The sequence below is a fragment of the Poromitra crassiceps genome (assembly GCF_964638095.1).
Source record: "Poromitra crassiceps genome assembly, chromosome: 18".
Lineage (NCBI taxonomy): Eukaryota > Metazoa > Chordata > Actinopteri > Beryciformes > Melamphaidae > Poromitra > Poromitra crassiceps.
In genome coordinates, this window is record NC_139636.1 from 12,609,620 (window position 1) to 12,634,964 (window position 25,345).

At 45.3% G+C, this 25,345-nt stretch overlaps 1 protein-coding gene across 1 annotated transcript; it reads left to right on the forward strand.

Annotated features, from left to right (window-relative positions):
• The first annotated feature begins 115 nt into the window (after positions 1-115).
• Positions 116-25,134, forward strand: elapor2a (endosome-lysosome associated apoptosis and autophagy regulator family member 2a). Its single transcript, XM_083654189.1, has 23 exons — positions 116-127; positions 255-360; positions 3,414-3,534; positions 5,431-5,620; positions 5,706-5,853; positions 6,232-6,321; positions 8,666-8,771; positions 8,929-9,081; positions 14,185-14,273; positions 14,489-14,669; positions 15,502-15,630; positions 16,168-16,258; positions 16,359-16,461; positions 17,341-17,478; positions 17,808-18,071; positions 18,564-18,737; positions 18,840-19,026; positions 20,270-20,366; positions 20,456-20,557; positions 20,698-20,824; positions 22,136-22,314; positions 23,389-23,560; positions 23,659-25,134. The coding sequence occupies exons 2-23, from the start codon at positions 256-258 to the stop codon at positions 23,722-23,724; spliced, it is 3,012 nt and encodes a 1,003-aa protein (XP_083510315.1). The 5' UTR covers positions 116-127; position 255; the 3' UTR covers positions 23,725-25,134.
• Positions 25,135-25,345: the final 211 nt, after the last annotated feature.

Genomic DNA, 25,345 nt, shown 5'->3' on the forward strand with positions numbered 1-25,345 from the left:
AAGTGATGATTTTATTTTGAAAGTCTTAGCAGGAAGTTCTATTTTTAGTTCTGGCTGTCATCTTGCCTGTGATGAAGCGGCATAGTGGAGCGCACTGAGAGCAGGCAGGCTGTAATGATCGCAGCAGGTGAGGAGGAGGAGTAAATCTCATCTGCCGACAAGACGCAACAGAGAGAGACGGCTGTTCATTTACATTTCACCGAGCGATATAGTCCGCCTCAGGTTTATGATATTATAATTTCTCAATGATCTAGAATGCGGTCTTCGTCTTCTTGGCTCGTCGCTAATTGCGCTGCTCTCATCCTCTCCACTCTCCGCCTGACTGACGGGGCCAGCAGAGGACAGCGGTCGTGTAGTGAGGTGAGGGATGCTCCAGTCTCAATCTCCAATGCTCTTTCATGCCTTTTCGCCCTTATCTTCGCTTCTCGTTGTAGCGTTGGGTTGTAACAGGGATGGACTGGGATCGATGGGAATTAAGAAACGCGAAACGCACGGATTGGCCACTAGGCTGCACGCTGTGACAGCGAGTTGTTAATCCAGCGACCATTATCAAATACGATTAAGAATTGATGAATTGATGACAGGTATCCGGATAATTCCTAGGTTTCTTGTTTAAAAGTACCCCCCCCCCCCCCTCCCCCAGAGTCTTCATTTAGAGCAGGTTTGAGGACGTCATTTTTCAGATGAGAGCAAATCAACATGGTGGTGTGTGTGTGTGTGTGTGTGTGTGTGTGTGTACTTGTATCACAGTATAACTGTATGTCAATCTGCCTTTGTCATCACCCTGTGCGGTATTATATCTTCTTTGTATGCATTATTGTGGTCGCCAATTAGGCACTCTTGTATCTGACCAACTCCCAACATCTGATTGCATTACTAGTGTTTATGTCCTTTGTACTCTGTATCTATGTGGACATAAATAAATCATTTAAATGTGTGTGTGGGAGGGGGGGGGGGGGATTATTATCAGGGTTGGGGATTTTATTTTATTTAAAAATACAGTATTCTGAAATATGAGTAATTCCATTACAGTTACAGTTTGGTTGTATTCTGAATACGGGTACCGTCTTTAAAAATAGATTACTTTAAAGCTGGCTTTACACGGTGAACCTACTAGTTGCAGGTTGCAAATTGCATGAAACATAATTTTCATGCAACTTGACATTTAGGCCTACAGAAAGCAATACAAAAATAATCAAGTCTCATGCAGCACTTGTTTCACTAAAACAGCTAGCGAGATTGGTAATGTTTCATCTGTCATATTGTTTTTCCTTTTCTCTCTTGCTACAGTAGATTATACTGTATCAAGTGGGGAGTGTCATTTGTAACTTGCATCTTTGTATCTTATTTTGTATCGTTTTCTAGCTGGACATAATATCAATTTGGACGTGTTGTATTGGTTTTTCTTCTGCCACTGGCTAGCTACTTTCTTTCATTATGACTATCTATCCTGGAGAATAGGAAGAGAGCCATCAGGGCATTAATAGCCTACTTATGAGCGTTTTGATTGGCTGTTGCATGAAACTAGTTTCGCAAAGTTGAGTTTTGCAACTGTTGCAGCCGAGTTTCAGACAAGTCCGTTGCAGAGGGCTTGCAAATGATTTGCATGGTCTAAACAAAAGATTAGACCATCATGCAAATCATTTCCAACTCAGTTTCACCTCAGTTTCAACCAAGTACAGTTGCGTGAATGTTTTACAGTGTAAAGCCAGCCTAAGAGATGACTTTGTTTTGTTTTATTTGCTCTGAAATTCATATGAGGCATGCAATGCACCTGGCACACACACACCACCAGAGAATGCCAATCAATGTCAGAGGAGACACAACCAGGAATCCATCCATGGAAAGGAATTGTTAACTAGGCTACATCATGACCCAGACAAATGGGCTCAGCAAGACGATTTTGAAGTATTCCAAAAGTAATCCAAAGTATTTAGAATACATTACTTGAGTAATCTTAATTACAATTTAGGGCATGTTTTCACTCATCTGTAGTGGAATACGTTCTAAAACGAACCCTCCAACACTGGTTTTTTAACTTCTCTGATGTGCCCTGTTGTATGCTGAACTTCACCACTCAGTGCCAAGACTTGAATGTGTTATCAGCTTCCTGCATGGACTGGCGTTTCCTTCCCCCTGTCCGCCTCAGCTCAACACCTCCTGAGTCCAGGCTGGCAAACAGGCTCACACACAGATAGTGCAGCTCCATTCTCACAGCCGATTGGCTCAATCACTGTTCTTTTTCCACTCTGGCACTGAGATTGCTGTGGGCGGCGCTCTCTCTCTCTCTCTCTCTCAGGCCTATATGGTCATAAGTGTGTGATATGCAGGAGCAGCCTCTCTGGGCTGACAGCAGCATGTGACATCAAAGCTGATATCAGGTTCTAGATCACACAAAAGGCATTCAGGAGAGAGTGGAGAGTTATATATTTTGAGATGAATCGTGTACATTTGCCATGTCAGTGGTTGACCTCGGCTCATGTTGGGAGCGCTTCGTTACTCTGACTCATGAGAGATAGGGCGGGCGTAGTGCTACAGCGATCGAATACAATACTTAATTTACTTAGATCTGAGCAAACTCTTGTACACATGGTATCAGTGTTGTGATAGAAAATATTATAATATCATTGAGTGCGGTTTATAATAATAAAAAAAAAAACCCTGCTTGATTCAGCCTCACATAGTCTGGTCCTTTATCATCAGTGTGACTGAAGCCTATCATCACCAGACCAGAACATTCCACACATGCACTTTAGCATCAACATCTGATTTGGCAGTCTACTACATGGTGGTCAGAGAGACTGTCCTAAATGAGGCCACAGCCATTCCTTTATGCACAGAAATGAGGTGAGAAACTCTGTGGAGGTCAGAAGAACATCTGTACTGTATCAGGCTTAATGGTCTCAGTCCACACACCACCACAACATGCAATAATCCAACCTTTTAATTGTTCGCCATGAAAACACGAGAACATCAGAGCCGCTAGATCCAAACCCCTTCCTGCCGTCGTCATCATCGCCCCTGGTCCCATCACCGTGGAGATGGAATGTTGTGTGTCCAGGCAGGGTGGCCGTGTGGCTGGGACAGATAACACACACTGCATAATGGGGTGCTGGTGTTTTGCAAACGCGGGCAGCTGGATGCTGAAGAGGTTGAATGCTGCTTCGCCCACTGAGTCTGCTCTGATCTGCAAAACATTCTCACCCAGAGTGAGAGTGACTCAGCTCTCAGATCTGGGTGGAGGCCTCTTGTGGTGCGATATTTACTGACCTGCCTCTGGCCTACATTTGCTCTTTGTTTTGGGAATTCACACTGATTTCTTATGCAGATGACGTGTGTGTGTGTGTGTGTGTGTGTGTGTGTGTGTGTGTGTGTGTGTGTGTGTGTGTGTGTGTGTGTGTGTGTGTGTGCAGGCCGACTACTACTATGAGTACACCGAGTGTGACAGTACGGGGTCACGCTGGAGAGTGGCCATCCCCCAGCTCCCGGGAGCCTGCGTCGGACTACCAGAACCCGTACGCGGCACAGAGTGCAGTAAGTTAGCAATAAGTGTGTGTGTGTGTGTGTGTGTGTGTGTGTGTGTGTGTGAGAATCTGTGCGTGTCTCTCACCTTCTTATCAGTAGCATGGAATTTCCTACCACCACAACCTGATTGACCCGGTCTGGATCTCCTCCAGCCAACAGCAGCGTGAAGCCACAGCCTAGGCCAATAACCTCAGAGCAAAACACTGTCACATAACCACTCTCTGCTGGCTTCCTTCACAAATCACATTCTTCATGGGACATGTTTTGCCGCACATCATTAGGGTTGCAATTTATTCTGATGCACTTACAGTATGTGTTGTACTTGTAACTATGATGCAGTATCTATTTTTACATCCTATGTACCGAAAACAATAACCACAGGTCATGTGGTAATTAAAGTTCTATTCTATTCTATTCTATTCTATTCTATTCTATTCTATTCTAAAGTTCTATTCTATTCTTAAATAAAGGTTAAATTGTATCTATCTATCTATCTATCTATCTATCTATCTATCTATCTATCTATCTATCTATCTATCTATCTATCTATCTATATATATTGTTAGAGCATATATATATACTGTATGTATATATATATATATATATATATATATATATATATGTATGTATATATATATAGATAGATAGATAGATGTGTGTGTGCACGCACGCATCATAGGAAGTTAGTTACAGGGAGTTGGTTACAGATATTGGTCTTCCTCAACAGATGCACAGGTAACTGTGCACCTGTTAGGAAGTCTGACCAAATAGACAATCTCTCCACGAGATGAAGCATTGGAGTACATAGAGAGGGAGTCTATGCAGAATAGGAAGGTCATTCTTTGTGCTTTGGAATTGACAGTTATTCATGGGTGACAAGTATCGCATGCTTCATCAGTGCGTATGTCTTGCCATGGCAACTGTGGTCTGCTGAGTAAAAGACTGATCAAAGGGTCTCTGGAGGCAGTAATCCTTCTGATTTATTTTGGGGGGTTTTCTTCAGTCGGGGATGGGGTCCTTCTGCGACTGAGTTACTAACCTCTGACAGGTATTTAGAAAGTGACTTGTGGTGATGGAGCCGCTGAGGGAGACATGCATTGTGTGGAAATGTATTTAGTACATTGTGTCTGGTCATATGAGGCTCTCTAAAACAGGTTGTTCCAGTGCACCACAGCTTCGCTAATGATTTCATAGAGATTATTCTAAACGAGGAACTCCGTGTGGAATCTGTTGAGCTGTGTGACAGGGTTAATTTACTTGGTGTCTCACTGTTTCAACAAAATGGGACTTCTGCTCAAATTTGCTTGTATAGACATTTGTACCTTTTATGTTGCATATCTTTGTACAGGTGAACTGTGTGAAGCTTATCAGGGAGTGAGTGCACTTAACATCTCTGTAATTCTTTATTTTTCTGCTTTATCATTCTTCCTGGTCCAGTTCCAATGAAAGCAACAGAAAGCAAGACAGCGTTTCACAATCTGTTTCTTCCTTGTAGCTAGCTACTGCAGGGGAAAGCCCTCGAGCATAAAGCCAAATTAAACCACACAAAGACTGATCAGGCATGTAAACTATGTACGCCATTACACCCACACACATTGTTTGTGTTGTTTCTATTGAGACATGGAAAGCATCAGTTGACAAGGTATGAGGAAGAGTCTGTCAAGCAATTGGCGCAGAGGGCAGGCAGGACATTATTTTTTGGCTGAGTGGAAAAGACAGACAGACAGGATGTAAAGATTAAGATGCTTGGTCGCTATAACTACACAATACTGAATGCAGCAGACATATCTTGTGCATTTGAGTGTTGTCTTCTGTCTTATTTGAAATTATATTAAATAAATGTTCTTAAATAGTCACATTGTCTCTGTCCCATCCCTCTGTACCTCCTCCCTCCGTGTGGCGCAGCGTTCTCGTGCCAGGCCGGGGAGTTTCTGGAGATGTCGGCGCAGGAGTGCACGCAGTGCGCAGCAGGGAGCTACTCCCTGGGCAGCGGCATCCGCTTCGACCAATGGGATTCCATGCCTGCAGGATTCAGTAGCGTGGCAACCTCCCTGGATAACAGTCCCCACGGAGACGGCAAGCTCACGTGCAACAGGTGAGCGCGTAAGACCCCGAGGAAACCTGTGAGTAACAGGTGAGTGTGAGAGAAGAGTGTAACATCTCCAACCTGTGCCCTGCAGTTCCTCCTGGGTGCCACAGGGCAACTATCTGGAGTCCAACAGGGACGAATGCACCGTCTCCCTCATCTACGCTGTCCATCTGAAGAAACAGGGCTCTGCCAGCTTTGAGTACCAGTATCCAGACAACAACCTGCTCTTTGAATTCTTTGTGAGTTCCACTTATTCATTGGCTTTAGAGATGCAACGTTCCTTTCATTTCAAATTAGTTTGTAGAAACACATTTCCTAAGGTAATTCTGCTAAATTTTAAAAATTTAAATAAAACCAATTGTAGTGGTGCAAAGTGTTTGTTTGCACGTTGCAAACATACAATGCAATAATTTTATCATAAAAAAAATGCCCCTCAAAAAGGGGCAAAATCCCTCAATCAGATCAAGAGGACAAAAATGCCTTCTGAAAAAAGAAGAATTTCTTACCCTGATATGTTGTGTTTGTATGTATACACAACACATAGTCAGTATTAACCAGAGTGTTTCTGGTAGATGTTTTCTGTCTACTGATGGTGGTGAGTGTGTTTATTTTCAAAGATCCAGAACGACCAGTGTCAAGAGATGGATCAGACTGCTGATAACAAGTGGCTCAAGCTCACCAATCACGGAGAGTGGGCTACCCACACGGTACGTACTGAAAGTGATCCACCTTGAGAGAGTGGGCTACCCACACGGTACGTCCTGAAAGTGATCCACCTTGAGAGAGTGGGCTACCCACACGGTACGTCCTGAAAGTGATCCACCTTGAGAGAGTGGGCTACCCACACGGTACCTGCTGAAAGTGATCTACCTTGAGAGAGTGGGCTACGCACACGGTACCTGCTGAAAGTGATCTATCTTGAGAGAGTGGGCTACCCACACGGTATGTACTGAAAGTGATCTACCTTGAGAGAGTGGGCTACCCACACGGTACGTACTGAAAGTGATCTACCTTGAGAGAGTGGGCTACCCACACGGTACGTCCTGAAAGTGATCTACCTTGAGAGAGTGGGGTACCCACACGGTACATACTGAAAGTGATCTATCTTGAGAGAGTGGGCTACCCACACGGTACGTACTGAAAGTGATCTACCTTGGGAGAGTGGGCTACCCACACGGTACGTACTGAAAGTGATCTACCTTGAGAGAGTGGGGTACCCACACGGTACATACTGAAAGTGATCTGTCTTGAGAGAGTGGGCTACCCACACGGTACGTACTGAAAGTGATCTATCTTGAGAGAGTGGGCTACCCACACGGTACATACTGAAAGTGATCTATCTTGAGAGAGTGGGCTACCCACACGGTACATACTGAAAGTGATCTATCTTGAGAGAGTGGGCTACCCACATGGTACGTGCTGAAAGTGATCCACCTTGAGAGAGTGGGTACCCACACGGTACCTGCTGAAAGTGATCCACCTTGAGAGAGTGGGCTACCCACACGGTACCTGCTGAAAGTGATCTACCTTGAGAGAGTGGGCTACCCACACGGTACGTACTGAAAGTGATCTACCTTGAGTGGGCTACCCACACGGTACATACTGAAAGTGATCTACCTTGAGAGAGTGGGGCACCCACACGGTACATGCTGAAAGTGACCCACCCGAGCAGTAATATGTACCGTAGCCAATGCCATGGAGGGAAGATTTGTGGCTGCTGGCCAAATGTGTTTTGGTAGAGCCTGAGCTGCCAGATAAGACCAGGTACAAGCAGGAAGCCTGTTGGTAAATAGAACGACAGCTGTGATTATTTGTCAGACTCATCGTAGCGTAGCAGAGCCTGATTTTCCACGTCACTGCTGCACTAAAGAAGACAAAATAGCTTGTGGTGTTGGGAGGAGTGTTAATACTTTGCTTTTTGGAACTATTTGACACTGACAGCTACATTGCTTCTTTGCTCTTTCCCTAGAGACTCGAATTACAAATAGTTTATGAGGACACAGGCTTGTCTCTTGAGAGCATGTAATACTTTCTCATGTTAATTTGATAGAGATTAATGTGGGTAAAACCTGGTATTAGTCAGGGTAGATTTGTTTGATAGTCTTATGTGTATTTTAGCCATAGTTAACCAGCTAGGTTGAACTTGAGGGATTAAAAAAAGAATGTTTCCATGCTCGAGTCTGAGGAAGCTCAGCAATGTATTCTGCACGATTAACCTGTTTCACTGGCAGCTTCATTTTTAGAGCTCGTCTAATTAGCCAGCTCTATAGACCAATCAACTGAGACTTAATCACAGCGCTCTCTTTTAACGTTTGATTACACCCATAATGCATCTGGGATGAATTCATCCGAAGTAATCTAATTAATTCCCTTAAATGAAATTTTTCTCAAACTATTTTTAGCGTTTAATTTCCATGTTAAATTGTTATCTGATGTTGATTTTGATTGCAATGGAAAGGTGGCAGCGGCACAGCTCTTGAGATGGGAATTTAGTAGTGTGTGTGTGGGTGGATTTATCAGCTTGAGTCCGTCCTGCCTGTGAGCATATGATGAGATTCACCTGTTGGCAGCTCAGCATTGGACAGATTTTGATTAACTGCGTCGCTTGATGCAGAGGCTGATCTGTGGAATACAGAGAATATCTCATTAATTGAAGCTATATATGAATAGCATACACTAGCATTCAAGTACCCCCTTTACCTGACAACAACGTTTTTATTTTTTTAAATATAGCTTATGATGCAATGAATGAATGATAACCCACATTTTCAAGAATATAACAGTACAAAATAAGAAATGGAGTGAAAGATTGCAATTAGTGCCTCTTGAGCAGATTCATTTTAGCATTTCATTTATTTTCATTGTTTATTTTTACATTTCATTTTCCCCTTTCTCTCAAGTACCCCCTGTAGTACCTCCACGTACCCCTAGGGGCATGCGAACCCCAGTTTGGGAAGCACTGGCATACAGTAAAGCAAAGCCAGCAGAAAGAACACCCTGATACTGTTCACGTCACATTGGACTGATCCCCTTCGAAACTGTGTGTTCCAGGTCAACCTGAAATCTGGCACCAACATCCTGTACTGGAGGACAGGAGGAGTGCTGATGGGCACCAAAGTGGTGAAGCCCGTTCTGCTGAAGAATGTCCAGATAGAAGGTCAGGGCCTCTCCTCTCCTCTTCTCTCCTCTCCTCTCCTCTCCTCTCCTCTCCTCTCCTCTCCTCTCCTCTCCTCTCCTCTCCTCTCAGGGTGTGTGTCAGAGGAATAACAATTTATTTTCTCTTTCCCCCCTTCCCCCTCGTCTCCCTCTGCCAGGAGTTGCCTACACATCAGAGTGTTTCCCATGTAAGCCGGGGACCTTCAGCCGTGTCCCAGGTTCCTCCTCGTGTGACACCTGTCCTCGGGACACCTACTCTGGCCACGGTGCCAGCTCCTGCACCCCCTGTAACACCACCACTCAGTACGCACGTAGGTGTACACACCCACGCACGCACGTACACACGCACACGCGCACACACACACACACACACACACACACACACAGAAGCAGACGTGCAAATATTTGCCATTTCAATTGCAGGTTGAACATAATGGAGGTGCACCGCACAGTTGTGTCATTGTTCTCAGTGCTGCTGATAGAGACAGATAAAGATACACACCCAAAGAGTTTGTCCTACTTTCTGCCTCATTAGACAAACTGTAGTGTTTGTAATCAGTACTTCTGTGCTCTCTAGAGTCTAGAAGAAGCTTGTGTTTGTGATCAGTACTTCTGTGCTTTTTAGAGTCTAGAAGAAGCTTGTGTTTGTGATCAGTACCGTACTTCTGTGCTCTCTAGAGTCTAGAAGAAGCTGTAGTGTTTGTGATCAGTACTTCTGTGCTCTCTAGTCTAGAAGAAACTGGTGTTTGTGATCAGTACTTCTGTGCTCTCTAGAGTCTAGAAGAAGCTTGTGTTTGTGATCAGTACTTCTGTGCTCTCTAGAGTCTAGAAGAAGCTTGTGTTTGTGATCAGTACTTCTGTGCTCTCTAGAGTCTAGAAGAAGCTGTAGTGTTTGTGATCAGTACTTCTGTGCTCTCTAGAGTCTAGAAGAAGCTGTAGTGTTTGTGATCAGTACTTCTGTGCTCTCTAGTCTAGAAGAAACTGGTGTTTGTGATCAATACTTCTGTGCTCTCTAGAGTCTAGAAGAAGCTTGTGTTTGTGATCAGTACTTCTGTGCTCTCTAGAGTCTAGAAGAAGCTGTAGTGTTTGTGATCAGTACTTCTGTGCTCTCTAGTCTAGAAGAAACTGGTGTTTGTGATCAGTACTTCTGTGCTCTCTAGAGTCTAGAAGAAGCTTGTGTTTGTGATCAGTACTTCTGTGCTGTCTAGAGTCTAGAAGTAGCTGTAGTGTTTGTGATCAGTACTTCTGTGCTCTCTAGTCTAGAAGAAACTGGTGTTTGTGATCAGTACTTCTGTGCTCTCTAGAGTCTAGAAGAAGCTTGTGTTTGTGATCAGTACTTCTGTGCTCTCTAGAGTCTAGAAGAAGCTTGTGTTTGTGATCAGTACTTCTGTGCTCTCTAGAGTCTAGAAGAAGCTGTAGTGTTTGTGATCAGTACTTCTGTGCTCTCTAGAGTCTAGAAGAAACTGTAGTGTTTGTGATCAGTACTTCTGTGCTCTCTAGAGTCTAGAAGAAGCTTGTGTTTGTGATCAGTACTTCTGTGCTCTAGAGTCTAGAAGAAGCTTGTGTTTGTGATCAGTACTTCTGTGCTCTCTAGAGTCTAGAAGAAGCTTGTGTTTGTGATCAGTACTTCTGTGCTCTCTAGAGTCTAGAAGAAGCTTGTGTTTGTGATCAGTACTTCTGTGCTCTCTAGAGTCTAGATTAGAAGCTTGCTTTTGAGTCCAGTGCAGAAGGCTTGTGCTCCTCTGCTTATGATCTGAGGGAGTAGCAGCATGACTGTTAACCAGGAGAGATGAAATCTCAGAGCAATAGGAGGTGCAGGAGATATTTTATCCTTCCTCTCTGTTTCTAGCTGATGTTTTCTTGTTTTCATTCCTCCATGCATACATGTAATTGTTCACATGTTCAAATATAAAAAGGCAGAAACAGCTCATAGACATTTCAAACTTGAGCCATTAAAATGAGCAGACAGAACAAGATAGTAGTGACGCTGGCCTGACAGCAGAGGGAAAGAGCAAAAGGTTAGACTTGACAGCAGCCAGATCCTTTTGGCACTCTGTGGGTGCGTGCGTGCGTGCGTGCGTGCATGGGTGTTTATTACATTCCAGCATGTAGAGTCAAATGATTGGATCTTGATTGACAGACAGTACAGACAGATGAGAAGAGATCTTTCAGAGACCTTGTCAGTTAACTCATTGAGTGCCAGCCACTTTTGGAGAACGGATGCTCCCAGTGCCAGAGTTTTCAGAGCGTTTTCAGTGATTTCTCGAGGCCCACAGAATATTGTGTGATATTACTATGTAAACACCGAACACGCACAAGAACGAGCTGGCTCTATTGTATCATCAGCAAAAAAAAGTTTATTGATACCATTTTCCGTTCTTTAGTTATGAGCCGGAGAAGATAGGTTGTTTTCAGCGTTTTCAGGCTTTTCAAATTATTAGCTGAGATAATCCGCCTTTTGTGAAATGCAGCATTTCAAGCACATTCACTGAGTCTGAAGATAATATTTTCTGATGTAGTGACGTAGTTGTTGTGTGATGCCCTGCGTGCGCCACCCCCCTCCCCCCCTCCCCCCGTAAACTCCTCCCCACACTGCACACAGCCTCACGCAACCATTATATTTTCGGAGTGCTGCGTTTGTGTGCTGCTGTCGGCTCTCAGCGCCACAGCAGGGAAGAGCCAACCCGGATTGCTGAATGGTTTGGCGTCAGGGGCTGCTTTCCTGGCTGCTAATCGGGTGGAGAAACTATACAGACAGACAGACAGACAGACAGGGACAGAGGGGCTCAGTTGTGAGCGCGGATTGACTCCTGTTCGGAGCCAATGTCAGCTCCCGCGACAGAGCAAATGGCTCTGGGAGCATGCATCGGTTTGTCTTTGATCCACGGCTTTTAGGCTGTTTCTCGGACCTGTCTCTAATCTGGACTGCACCGAGCAAGCACTGTCGCCACCTAATGAGTCCGTAAAATAGGTTATACACCTTCAATACCTACAATAATTGGACAGGAGATGCAGGGGGCTTTGATCGATGCCCCACCGTCAAAAAACGCATTGGACGTCTTTCGACGTCCATGGCACTCTACGTCACTATTTAATTGGACGTCCTTCGACGTCCATGGCACTCAATGAGTTAAGATACTGGAAACCTGGTTGACTGTCTTAGCGGCTGTTTACACAGGACGTGTGTATTTCAGATCAGAACGCTTTGGAAATCATGTTGTTTTGTTTTGTTTTTCCCTGCCGTGGCACGCAGTACGGGTCAGGACACGTCACACGAACCGTAGCCAGCTGGTTTTGTCTGTTCGTGGTTGTTGATTATTTGCACTGTAAACAGCAAAACCAGATTATTGGCAATTTTGGCAGGAGCACAGTTTGAAGATCCCTCTGGCAGGAGAAGAGGTAGGAGGAGTGACTGACGAGCAGTGTGCTTTTCCTCCAAATGCTGAACTTTTTGAGACGCCCAGAGCGCTCTGCCCAAAAACACTAGCCGCCAGGAGCGCTTAAACGTCAGGTGCGGTCCTTGAAAGAGGAGCGCTCCTAGCGCGTCCTTACCATAGAGAATGAATTGCAGAAAGGCGCTGGCTTCTGAAATACACGCGTCCTGTGTGAACAGCCCCTTAAAACAGGTTGCACATCCTGTCTTCAGTGCCGGTCGTGCCCTTTAGCCACTTCTTAACATGCAGTGGAATCCGTATTATAACCTGCTCCTAGCCGGTTGGCCTGCATGTTAAACAACAATTAGCCGGCCTACGCGCACTCCCGAGACTCCGTATCTTATCTACCTCGACCACCGGTATAAGATCCGCTTCCACGCAATCGCAGCTCATGTTAAACAGCTGGCAGGATATTATCCGCATATCCGTAGTGGGCAGGTGTGGCTCGTGACTCACTTCACGTTCACTAGTTTATTAATTAATGAATCGTTCGGGCAATCGCTTATATCAACGAGCAAACTCACGGTTTCCTCAAGTGCTGCAAAAACGGATTGATTGATTGTTTGGCCAATGCGCTTCAGCTGCAGCCAGGCAGGTCCAGTGCATCAGGTCTGCTGCTGCTGCTGCTTGCTTGCTCCCATGTCAGAAAAAGCCTAACTTGTGTGGGGAGAAATACATTGAAAACTAGTTAGATATGACTTGAAATGCCACTTGTAAAATAAATCACCCACAGTGATTGACGACAGTCCGACGACTATTTTGACTGGGCTGCTTTATGTAGCAAGGCGAAGCGCTCATTTTTTGGCACATTGCCACCCCTCGTTGGAATGGACTCCGTTAAAACATGATTTTTGAAGTCTCCAGATTTGTCGCTAACGTGATGCAGCCAATTATATCAGCAGGCAGTGTTGTGTGCCTCTCCACTGCGTAGAGGATAGGAGCTGACTGACTGATAGGCTATCAAACTTTTGTGGGGAGAAATAGCCTACATTTAAAACTAGTCAGATATGACTAGTTGCCACTTGTAAAATAGATCACCCACAGTGATTGACGACGGTGCGACCACTATTTTGACTGCCTCATAGCTACAGCTGCTTCCTATCACATTTCTTGTTCTCGATAGATGCTACCGCGCCGCCCCCCCCCCCCCCCCCCCCCCCCCCGCCCACTGGCAGAAAAAACGGCTCATATCCAGTTGTTTCTTAACAAAGACCCCTGATGTTTAGAAAGGCAAAACCTGAAAATATCCTGCTCTCTCTAGCAGGACATGATCCAGAGTTCATGTTTAAAAGGCACTCATGTTACATTATTTGATTCACTACACCTCATTATGCATACTATGACCCTTCGGCCTCCGTGTGGTCTTTTCAGTGTGAGTCTCCTGTTCCAATGTTAGAATGGACTTGTTAGCTTGCTGTTACATATAGACACCAAAGTAAGCGGATTGCTCCTTTGTCATCATCATGGCCCGTGGGTTTGTCCACGGTGCCAGCTTGCAGTGTGCGCAGCTAGCTACACACGGCAAGGAGATCATGTGGAATGGAAATGTGATGTGTTCATCACATGGCCTGTAGAGGGCGGCATTGACTAAGAGTCTTGAGTGAGACTCATGGCTGCAACATGGCTGAGGTGGGATCCCGGTGGCCGGTGGGCACCACCAGGATCTGTGCTCGTTACTTCATGTCTTCTTCACAAATTCAAAACCTTTCTGCTTTATTCTATTTCACTTGAATCCTTCTCTTCTCATTTGGTTCACCTGTTTAAAGAATGATTCTTGCTTGTTGATTGTTTTCATGCATTTGAAAGTGCTTTTCAATATAGTTCTTTTGAAAGATCACTATTTATTATACTTTATGGAATTCTTAGTAGCTGAAATGATTTGTTTTTGCAGTTTATCGTTTAAATGTCAGTTATTTTCTTTTTCTTTTTTCCCCCTCTTGTGTCTCTATTTTTGTCTCCTCCGCAACTTGTGCCCCCAAGCTGAGGGATCAGGTGTGTGTAAGGACAGACCTCCATGTTCCAGGAAGGACCAATTCCAGATCCACACAGCATGTGACAGGGACGGCAAGGTGAGAGAGGCGGAGAAACGGAAAACTTCTTAATAAGACACAAGCATCACTGGCTTCTTCCTGTAACTGGGTCACCCCCTGCAACCCTCTGTCCTAACCTCTGACCACGCTCCCTGTTCTGCTCCGCCCCCCCTCCATGTGTGGTTACACCCTCTGTCCTAACCTCTGACCATGCTCCCTCTTCTGCTCCGCCCCCCCTCCATGTGTGGTTACAGACGCAGGTCATTTATAAGTGGATCGAGCCGAGGATCTGTCTGGAGAGTGTGGCTGGCGCCGAGGCTTTGCCCCCCAGTGGCGAGCGAGAGCCCTGCCCCCCCTGCAATCCTGGCTTCTATAACAATGACACGGCCACCTGCTCCCCCTGCCCGCCTGGCACCTATTCTGATGGGATGAAAGGTGCTGACAATATTCTGTACACACTTATCTGATTCTCCCTGTCATGTTCTTATGTCTCGCCATTACAGACACATTACAGAGGTCATCAAGAACTCAAGAACAATACATGAGACAAACCTCACACTTACACCATAGGTTCCCCCTATAGACATTTGAGCACCATGCAGCATGAATTAGATTAATGATGAAAAACAGATTTTCTTAAAGCTACTCTAACTCCTTAAAGAGCGTGGTGCAGTTTATTTTTTATTTTTATGAATTTATATTTTGGGTGCATGATTAGTATGAAAATACCCCCCCTAAAAAACAACAACACACAAACAGGCCCCCAGGGCATAAATATGGAGAAAAAGGTGGCATTCTAAATGGGTGTTCAACACCTGTGACATCACTTGTTGCTGGATCTTCTGCTGGGACTGACATCACAGGTCTACAGTTCCATTTCAGGAACAGCTGCTTTAAGGTGTGGAGTTCATATTAATACAGCCCAGGAGTTCTATGAAGACAAGTATGTTGACATCGACTCCAATTTTTGTGGAATGTCACATTTTAACTTCACTTGAAGGATGTATGCTTCTCAATGAGTTGAGAAAATTCTATGACCCTCAGGCTGGATAAACTAAAATACATGGTTGTCAGGCTAAAAACAACCTACCGGTATTTTTCTTAGCTACATTTCGGAGATACTGGTTTTCACCCGAAAAACTGTTAGTATTATGTTTAATATTATGATAGTGATGATGGCAGGACATTAAGCAGCTCAAAGTGACTTCTTTCTTGCTTTCCTCTGTATGTATTCCTAATAGCATTCTTCATTCTGCCCCTCCCCCAGCATGCGAGCAGTGTCCAGCAGGTACAGAGCCCACCCTGGGTTATGAGTATAAGTGGTGGAATGTTCTCCCTGCCAACATGAAGACCTCCTGCTTCAACGTGGGCAACTCCAAATGTGACGGCATGAATGGTGGGTGCTGTTCAAATGTGACAGCATGAATGGTGGGTGCTGTTCAAATGTGACGGCATGAATGGTGGGTGCTGTTCAAATGTGACGGCATGAATGGTGGGTGCTGTTCAAATGTGACGGCATGAATGGTGGGTGCTGTTCAAATGTGACGGCATGAATGGTGCTGTTCAAATGTGACAGCATGAATGGTGGGTGCTGTTCAAATGTGACAGCATGAATGGTGGGTGCTGCTCAAATGTGACAGCATGAATGGTGCTGTTCAAATGTGACAGCATGAATGGTGCTGTTCAAATGTGACAGCATGAATGGTGCTGTTCAAATGTGACAGCATGAATGGTGGGTGCTGTTCAAATGTGACCGCATGAATGGTGCTGTTCAAATGTGACAGCATGAATGGTGCTGTTCAAATGTGACAGCATGAATGGTGGGTGCTGTTCAAATGTGACGGCATGAATGGTGGGTGCTGTTCAAACGTTTCCATACTTTGTGCTCATATGAGTTAGTAACGGGATTGTGTTTGTTTGTTCTCTCCTCGAGGCTGGGAGGTGGCTGGAGATCACATCCAGAGTGGAGCAGGAGGCTCGGATAATGATTACCTCATCCTCAACATCCACGTTCCTGGCTTCAAGTGAGTGATTTTATTATTATTATGATGACTGTTTCACAGAACCATCTGCTTCTCCCTCCCACCGTTGTATTCCCTTTACTCTGTTTGCATCGTCCACCAGGCTTCCTGTGTCAGTGTCGACCCATTCGGGGGCAGAATTTGGTCGCATCACCTTTGAATTTGAGACGGTGTGCACGGCTGACTGTGAACTCTACTTCATGATGGTGAGAGAAGACCTCCCAAAATATGTGTTTGTTGCTTCATACAGTATGCCATAGACCAGGGGTGCCCAAATTCTTTCCCATGAAGGGCCAAAACTCAATCTGGGTGGAGGGCCGAGGGCCAAAAATAAACGTTGTGGAATTGCATTAAAGTGTATTGTGTTGTATAGAAAATTAACATTCTAAATCTAAAATAACATTTCAATATAATAATCTACTTTTTATCTGTTTGGTAATTGTAATTATTACAAATGTAAATAATTTGCCCATAGAGTGGCCACAGCCCGGGTGGCGTCGTCAAAAGGGCCTTTCTGTGTGGAGTTTGCATGTTCTCCCCGTGCCTCCCGGGGGTTTCCTTCATATAGGAACCCCCTTCACCAAAACATGCAATATCCTGGTTGCTAATGTGGTTCCTCCTCTGGTCGTTAAGGGCGCCTGTTCAGAACGAGGGGAACTGGTTGGAATAGCGTGAACCTCCCACGTGCTATGTCCTACCGGTGAAGCTTCCTCTGTCAGGTGAAAAGAAGCGGCTGGCTAACTGCCCATGTCTCGGAGGAAGCATGGAGCCAGTTTCGCCTCTCCCCAGATCGGCAGAGGGTGGAGTAGCAACCAGGATAAATAAATTGGACTAGCACTAATGGGGGATAAAAATGGGATAAAAAAAATTAAATAATCCCAAATCCGTGGCGGGCCAAAACAAACAGAGTTTGGCCCGCGGGCCCCAAATTGGTCAGCACTGCCATAGACAGTAGGAGGACAGATGTGACTCTTGACTCCCCGTGCATCTCCTCATGTGGAATATATTTTCTCATGTTAAACACATGCTGATGTGCATGCTCTCACAGGAGAGTTAGCTAAAGGATTGAATGTTGCTGTGTTTAGGATGTAAACAGGAAGAGTACCACAGTGGTGGAGTCATGGGATGGCAGTAAGTCAAGACAGTCCTACTCACACGTCATGACGAAGAATGCTTCGGTCTCCTACACCTGGGCCTTCCAGAGGACCAACCAGCCCTCAGATGTGAGTATGAATCAAATACCTCCATATATTAATTTGTGAACGGTGGAATTAGCTGTAGAGACAAAACCTTTTTCTGTACCAGGCTGTAAAATCGGGCATTTTAACATGGGGGTGAATGACTCCTTTGGAGCCAGCTTCAAGTAGTCATTCAAGGAAGTGCAGTTTTTGGTACTTCCGCATTGGCCTCATTTTTTCAGGGGCTTGGTATGAATGTACTCACACGCGCACACACACACACACACACACACACACACACACAGAGTCAGTGTTCTAACAGTGTTGTGTAACTGTATATGTCATTCTCTACCTAATGTCTCCGTGTCCCTCAGACGCGTCGCTATGTGAAGGACGTGGTGCGTATCTACTCCATCTCCGTGAGCAACGCTGTGGACGGGGTGTCCTCTGAGTGCCGGGCCTGTGCCCTCAGCTCGCAGTCCTCCAGCTCCCTGTGTGTGCCCTGTCCACCCGGACACTACATAGACTCACACAGCAGCCAGTGCACAGAGTGTCCGGCCAACACGCACCTCCTCTCTCACACCACCCCGGGGCCGGACGCCTGCAGAGCCTGTGGACCGGCCAGCATCAGCAACAAAGTGGGTTGATGTCTGCGGAATAGGAATCGACCTAGTTTGTTTTTTTTGTTTTTTTTTTGCGGAGGACGGCTATAGTAGTGCAAAAGCACAGTTATTATTGATGTGTCACTTTGCTATGTTATTCATATGACCTGCAACCATATCAGGCTTGAGGCCCATTCATGAATTGAATTGAGAATGCATGGTAAAGTAATTTCACTTCCTGCAGAGTTGGAATTTGAAATGCACCCAGCTCAGGAAACGGAATTAGATTTTAATTGGAATGACAGGAAACGGTCAAACATTTGTGAATCAAAGAAAAGACAGTTCACCAAATCAAATGCATTCAATCATCATGTACAGTATGAATTACAATTACATGTTATGCATCAAATACATTTTAACTGCACAAAATGTCATTGAATTAAATGTAACTGTGGTACATGTACGTTTTTTCAATGTCCAATTCCTCAGTTGAAGAATAATACAAAATGATATCCGTTTTCTTTTCAGGAGCACGGTTTCTGCTACAGCGACTGCCACTTCACCCACACTGAGGCCAACGTCACTCTGACCTTTGACTTCGGCCTGCTCGGCTCTGTGGGCTCGCTGATGAACGGCCCCAGCTTTACCTCCAAGGGAACCAAGTACTACCACCAGTTCAACATCAGCCTGTGTGGAGGAGAGGTGCGTGGGGGACGCACACACAGAAACGACTTAAAATACTTGACTACGTCCATCACTACAATGCCCTCATGCTTTGCTCTGCGTTCTGTTTCTCCTCCTCAGGGCCATCTGGCCGTGTGCACAGATAACGTGACAGATCTGTCCACCACTGACTCCCAGAGAGAGAGAGGGGAAGCTGCCAATGCTGTGAAGACCTTCATCTGTCAGTCAACCATCATCCCAGCGAGTGGGCGGGGCTTCCACACGGCACTCTCCTCGCAGTCCATTAACCTAGCGGACACATTTCTTGGTCAGTGTGTGCACATAACACACAGGCCGTTGAACAGATATTACAGCTGGAGTTGATATGTTTTTTTTTTACTGTTGTCATTGCCTTAAAATAGTTTAACATGGCCATGATTAAAAAAAAAAAAAATCCATCTTTTAACTCATTGAGTGCCAGCCACTTTTGGAGAACGGACGCTCCCAGTGCCAGAGTTTTCAGAGCGTTTTCAGTGATTTCTCGAGGCCCACAGAATATTGTGTGATATTACTATGTAAACACCGAACACGCAAAAAGAACAAGGAGACTCTATTGTATCATCAGCAAAAAAAAGTTTATTGATACCATTTTCCGTTCTTTAGTTATGAGCCGGAGAAGATAGGTTGTTTTCAGCGTTTTCAGGCATTTCAAATTATAAGCTGAGATATTCAGCCTTTTGTGAAATGCAGCATTTCAAGCACATTCACTGACTCTAGATACGGTAATATTTTCTGATGTAGTGATGTGGTGTAGTTGTGTCCTGCCCTGCGTGCCCCATACCCCCTCCCCCCCCTCAGCTGAAAACTCCTCCCCACACTAGTAACACACAGCCTCGCACCAAGCGTCTAGGAAGCCTGGGAAGCGCCGCCTCCCAGGCAGCGCAACATGGAGAAGCCACACGCGGACTGCAGTGAAAGGTTTGGCTTTTCAGTGTCGCGCTGCTGCTTTTCTAGCGGCTAATCATGTGGAGAAACTATGCTGACAGACAGACAGAGGCAGAAGGACTCAGTTGTGTGCGCGGATTGACTGTGTTCGCACGCACCGTCAGTTGCAGCCAGAACAATCTACATGGCTCTGGACTGCAGCATGAGCGGGTTCTCTTTCATCAAGGCTATTTCAGGCTGTGTATTCCTGACATTTCTGTAATCTGGAGAGCACTGTCGCCACCTAAGGGTTCTGTAAAATAGGTTATAGACCTCCAATAGCTACTATAGTTGTACAGGAGCTGCGGAAGGCTTTGATCGACGTCCCACCGTCACAAAACGCATTGGACGTCGAAGGACGTCCGTGGCACTCTACGTCACTATTTAATTGGACGTCGAAGGACGTCCATGGCACTCAATGAGTTAATGTTAAATTCATATACAATTTAGATGAGTTAACAGCAAAGACTTAATCTCACTGACCCAATAAACTATTGATTGTACATAGGCTACACAGAAAAAACACGGACAAAGAAAAAACGAACCTATCTTTGGGCTACTATCAACTGTTGTTTTGTTATTAATAGGAGCAACAGTTGCGACTACCCTTGATGGAATTAGGGCGAGACCAGAGCTGTTCCCCCACACCTCCAACAGAGTCCCCGATGTCAACTTCTTCTACCGGTACGTCGAACGTCTCGCACATTATTTCACACAGAAATTCAATACTTGGTGTTGTTTTCTCACGCCGCTCATGCTGCCTTTTCACTCAGTTCCTTGGAGGCGACGGCGTCCTGTGAGTCAGGCCGGAGTGCGGTCGTCACACTTCGTTGTAACCCAGAGAGGAGCGGCAAGGGAGAGCTCACCGTTCCCAGGTATCCTACCTCCTATATCCTGCCTCCTATATGGCTCTGTCTCTTGAGTGTCTCTTGGGTTTTGTGACGTCTCGTCAAAGCTGTATCTGTGCCTGAGGCGACGCGCTGTGTTAGTGACACTCTTTGTTTGCCTGTTGCAGTCAGTGCCCTGCGGGAACGTGCGACGGCTGCACCTTTCACTTCATATGGGAGAGCTCAGGGGCGTGTCCCACGTGCACAGAGAGAGACTACCATCAGATAGAGGGAGCCTGCAAGAGAGGACAACAGGTGTGTGTGTGTGTGTGTGCGTGTGTGCGTGTGTGTGTGTGTGTGTGTGTGTGTGTGTGTGTGTGTGTGCGTGCGTGCGTCAGAGATGGGGACTTGGACTTGGGACTTGGACTTGAGTCGCACTTAAGTCACCCACACAGTGACTTGAGACTTGACTTGAGACTCGTCCTTCAAAGTCTTGAGACTTGACTTGGACTTGAGGTTTGGAACAATCTTTATTTTTTATTTGTATTTTTTTGGTGCATTAAGGAAATCTCTACTAATGTCATCCAATCAACTGCACACTGTATGCTAATAGATAAGGAGTGAGGATAATACAGTAGTACATGCTTTGAATCCCTTAGTTTTAGCTATGCAGTGTTCTAAGCAGACTGGATTGCATGCAGCAGATAATAGAACGCTCATCCATAAGAGACTTGAGACTTGACTTGGACTTGTGACCAAAGACTTGAGACTTGACTTGGACTTGTGACCAAAGACTTGAGACTTGACTTGGACTCTAGCTCAAAGACTTGAGACTTGACTTGGACTTGCAAAAAATGGCTTGTGAGCATCTCTGGCGTGCGTGCGTGCGTGTGTGTGTGTGTGTGTGGACATATTGAGAAACACTGAGAAACTACAGCAAATTAGCATTCAGAGTTCTGCGCCAAAGCAAATTGACTGAAAAGTGCAACTCTGCATACTGCAGTCAGGCTGAACCAATTAACTTTGTGTACCTTTGTTTCCTTTGTCCAAATCTGTGTTAGAAGTAACTTGGGAAAATCTTTCTCACCCTATTGTACAGTTCCCCTATTCACCTTATGTAGCCCCGCCCATTTAACCCATTGTGTCATGACTTCCTGTTCAAAACGCCAGCTGTTTTACCTGCTCAAACTAGTCCGACTCACCTGGTCAAACCTAGTTTGACACATTCAGACACAGACACAGACACAGTCAGATTAGGTTTACACAGGAAGTGTAAACACAATCAGAACTCTCAGTCTCTTCTACATAAGGTGAATAGGCTACATTGTTATGTTATAACATAGTCTTTGCTACACCTATTTTAAGAACTTTGTATGTAAATGCAATGCAGTATATCTTTTTAAATTTTAATTCTGCTGATCTTTTGATTCTTTTTAATCTTTTATGTATTTGTATGTTGTCTTGCCCACGTGTCCAAATGTGATTTTTTTTTAATGGATTCAGTGTTTCAGTAGACTTTAATGCGTTGATCAAGTCAAAGTCATGTGTGCGCATGCAAAATGTGTTTCTAGTGCACCGCCACCTACTGGCTCTGTCACGCTCTTAAACATGCGCGTGCGTCTTCAGGACCTGCTGTATGTGTGGACCGAGCCGAAGCTGTGTATCGGGGGCGTGTCCCTGCCTGAGAGGAAGACCTTCCCGTGTGAGGGGGTGGAGTTCTGGATCCAGCTGGGTGCGGGACTCGCAGCCTTCACCGCCGCACTGCTCATCTCCCTCACCTGCTACTTCTGGAAGAAGAACAAGAGGTACAAGAGGGACAAGAACCTTCCCTCCTGTTTTTGCCAATAGTCATCGTCAGCATGGTTCTGCCTTTGCTCTCTCTCACACAGTAGGCTCTTTCACACACAGATCACGCAAAAAATGCAGTTTAGGAGTCCCGCAAAGCCAGCCGCCTCGCCACAGAAATTGCTTTCACACAGAGCCAAGCAGCACGGCCACATTCCCGTGCTGCGGTGTACTTTCAGGTGAAATCCCCTGCTCCCGGATTGAAAGGCGAGCGGAGGGATTTCCTGCTCCTCCTAGCCCAAATTAATATTTTCATAGGTTAGTGTAGCCTAGGCTACTGTATGATGAATGAATTCATTCAACAACAAGACTTCCCTCCTTCTCCTAGTCCGCTGAGCAGGGAGGATAGGTGCACTCGCATGGTGGGCGGGCAGATCGATATGGTGTCCTACTAAAATTGGAACGATACACGACCGCACGCATATCAAACAGCTGCAGTCTGCATAACGTTCGTCGGGGGAATAGTATAGGCTATAAATGCACATGACTACTTAACGTTAGTAGTTTTTGTAAGGGAATGCACAGAGCTGATTTCGAGAGGGAATATCCTCAGACCAACTCGCCACAGACAGCTATAGCCCTCTGAAGCTTATTATTATATCCCTTAATTTTACCTACTAATGTCAACATCATTTGAGCATAAAGCCTAACCGCACGGAGCATTCCTCCTGGCGTCCCTGCAGTCATGATTGTATAGGCTACTTTTTTTACTTTCACTCCTGCACTTTCTTGATACATGAGGTGATTTCCCCTGTAATTTTTTTATGAATGAGCTGACCATTCGCACCTTTTCCGGCTCGCTGCAACGACGCTTTCAAATGGAGGCGGGTTGCCAGGTAACCCGGCGCTGTTACTACCTACCGTCGCGGGACAAAAGGCGTAAAACAATTATCCACCAAAGCGCGTTCACGACTTTCACATCGGAGGCGCGAATCCCATTTTCCGTGCATTTTTCGGCTTTCAAGGCCGGTGTGAAAGAGCCTAGAGTGTTCTCCGACCTACAGTATCGATTGTGTCCCCTGTCTCTCTGCCAGGCTGGAGTATAAGTACTCCCGGCTGGTGATGTCTGCCAATAAGGAGTGTGAGATGCCAGGAGCTGACAGCTGTGCCGTGATGGAGGGAGAGGAGAACGAGGGCGAAATGGAGGATGAGGTCGTGTACACGAAACCTTCTCTCCTGGGCAAACTCAAAGCCATAGCATCCAAGGTGAGTCGTAGCGTCGTTGATCAAACTGCGCTTTTGAGTAAACATTTATAAAATGTTTTTGTTGTTGTTGCAATAAATGTGTTTGTTTCTGCTCTTAGGGGAATGGACAGAAGTATGAAAATGTGCAGCTAAACTCGTCTCATAAAGCACTGGTATGGAGCTAGAGCGAAAGAGGAGTGAGGAGAGAGAGACCAAAGCCCTCAAGAGACTTGCCACCAAAAGACCCCTTTAACAAACCACCCCCCCCCCTTTCTGAGCTTTGGAACCTGGAGAACAAACTGCGCGTTCCCAACGCACGTCCAGTTAGGAAGCAGGTTCACACAAGTCACACGTACATGGTGGCCTTAACGCTGGGTAGGAGACAGCATAGTACTGTGATGCTGTAAGGTGTGTGTGGGTGGTATTGTACAGGCTACCTGGCAGTATAGTGATTTAAACTGATGTCAGGAAGGCTATTGGCGGCACTCAGGTAAAGCAGAGGACCTATTTAAGATGTTTTTGTTGGTATTTATTTCAGTCTGTGTATTGTCTAAGATACATTCAGCCATGATGCATTTTGCCATCAGGCCCACCGCTGTCCAAGTAAGCAGACACACTCATGATGATCTGGCCATATTAAAGGGATAGTTCACATTTTTTTAAAGTCCAGCCCTATTTGCTACTTACCAATGAGGAGTTCTTTCTCAGCACAATCCATGCTGTTACTTAGAGTAGCTCTGGAAAGTTTGCGCAAAAAACGAATGCAAGGTCAGTGGGGTCACGCTCCTGTCTGTACAAGCTGACTGAAGCTCACTGAAGTGTGTGTGTGTGTGTGTGTGTGTGTGTGTGTGTGTGTGTGTGTGTGTGTGTGTGTGTGTGTGTGTGTGTGTGTGTGTGTGTGTGTGTGTTTGTGTGTGTGACATTTTAGTGAGCCTCAGTCAGCTTGTACATACAGGAGCGTGACCCCATTGACCTTTCATTAGTTTTTGCCCAACTTTCCAGAGCTACGATGAGGAGAACAGCATGGATTGTGCTGAGAAAGCAGAAACTCTGCCAATCAACATCATGATTGGTAAGTAGCAAGGCTAGACTTAAAAAAATGTGAACTATCCCTTTAAGCCGATCTGTTCTCGTTTATTTGTCTGTTCTAGTACCGGTGATTGTAGTGAGAGTGTTCTGCTGCCCAATTAAGAATGAAGATGTCACATTATGTTGTTGAGATTTATGTTGATGAGGTTGCGATGCTGACTGTCCATGTAAGTCAAATAAATGATCATGTATTTGTCTACAAGTGGAACCAGGATGACACATTCCCCTTTGCTAAAGTTTCAAGACTTTTATCTTCAGGAACCCATTGGAGGGCGGGGAGCCGAAGGGGCGCAACTAGGGATGAAATGATAACCGGTTGTTTTAATGATAACCGTGATAAAATTCCTTTGCGATAACCGTACCATTTCAAAATTTCATTATAATTAAACCTGTGGTACCATGATTACCATGATTATAGTGCTTTGAAAAACATGGTAAATACTGTCCATGATTTACAGTAGCATTGTTTGCACATTTAGTTCATGCCACATTTGAGGTGTGAGACTACATTTAAACTACTGTATAGTGAGACTCAATTTAAAATATTGTATAGCCAATTAAAATGTCACAGTAGTAAAAAAACCCCAGTAAGACTCGGTTTGAGCATGGATGCAAAGCCAAATAATCCATGGCAGTCATTATGTGAGAGAATGAATGTTACAGTATTATACTGTAGGGCTACACAGGGACATGCACAGATTGACCCCCAGGTGGTGC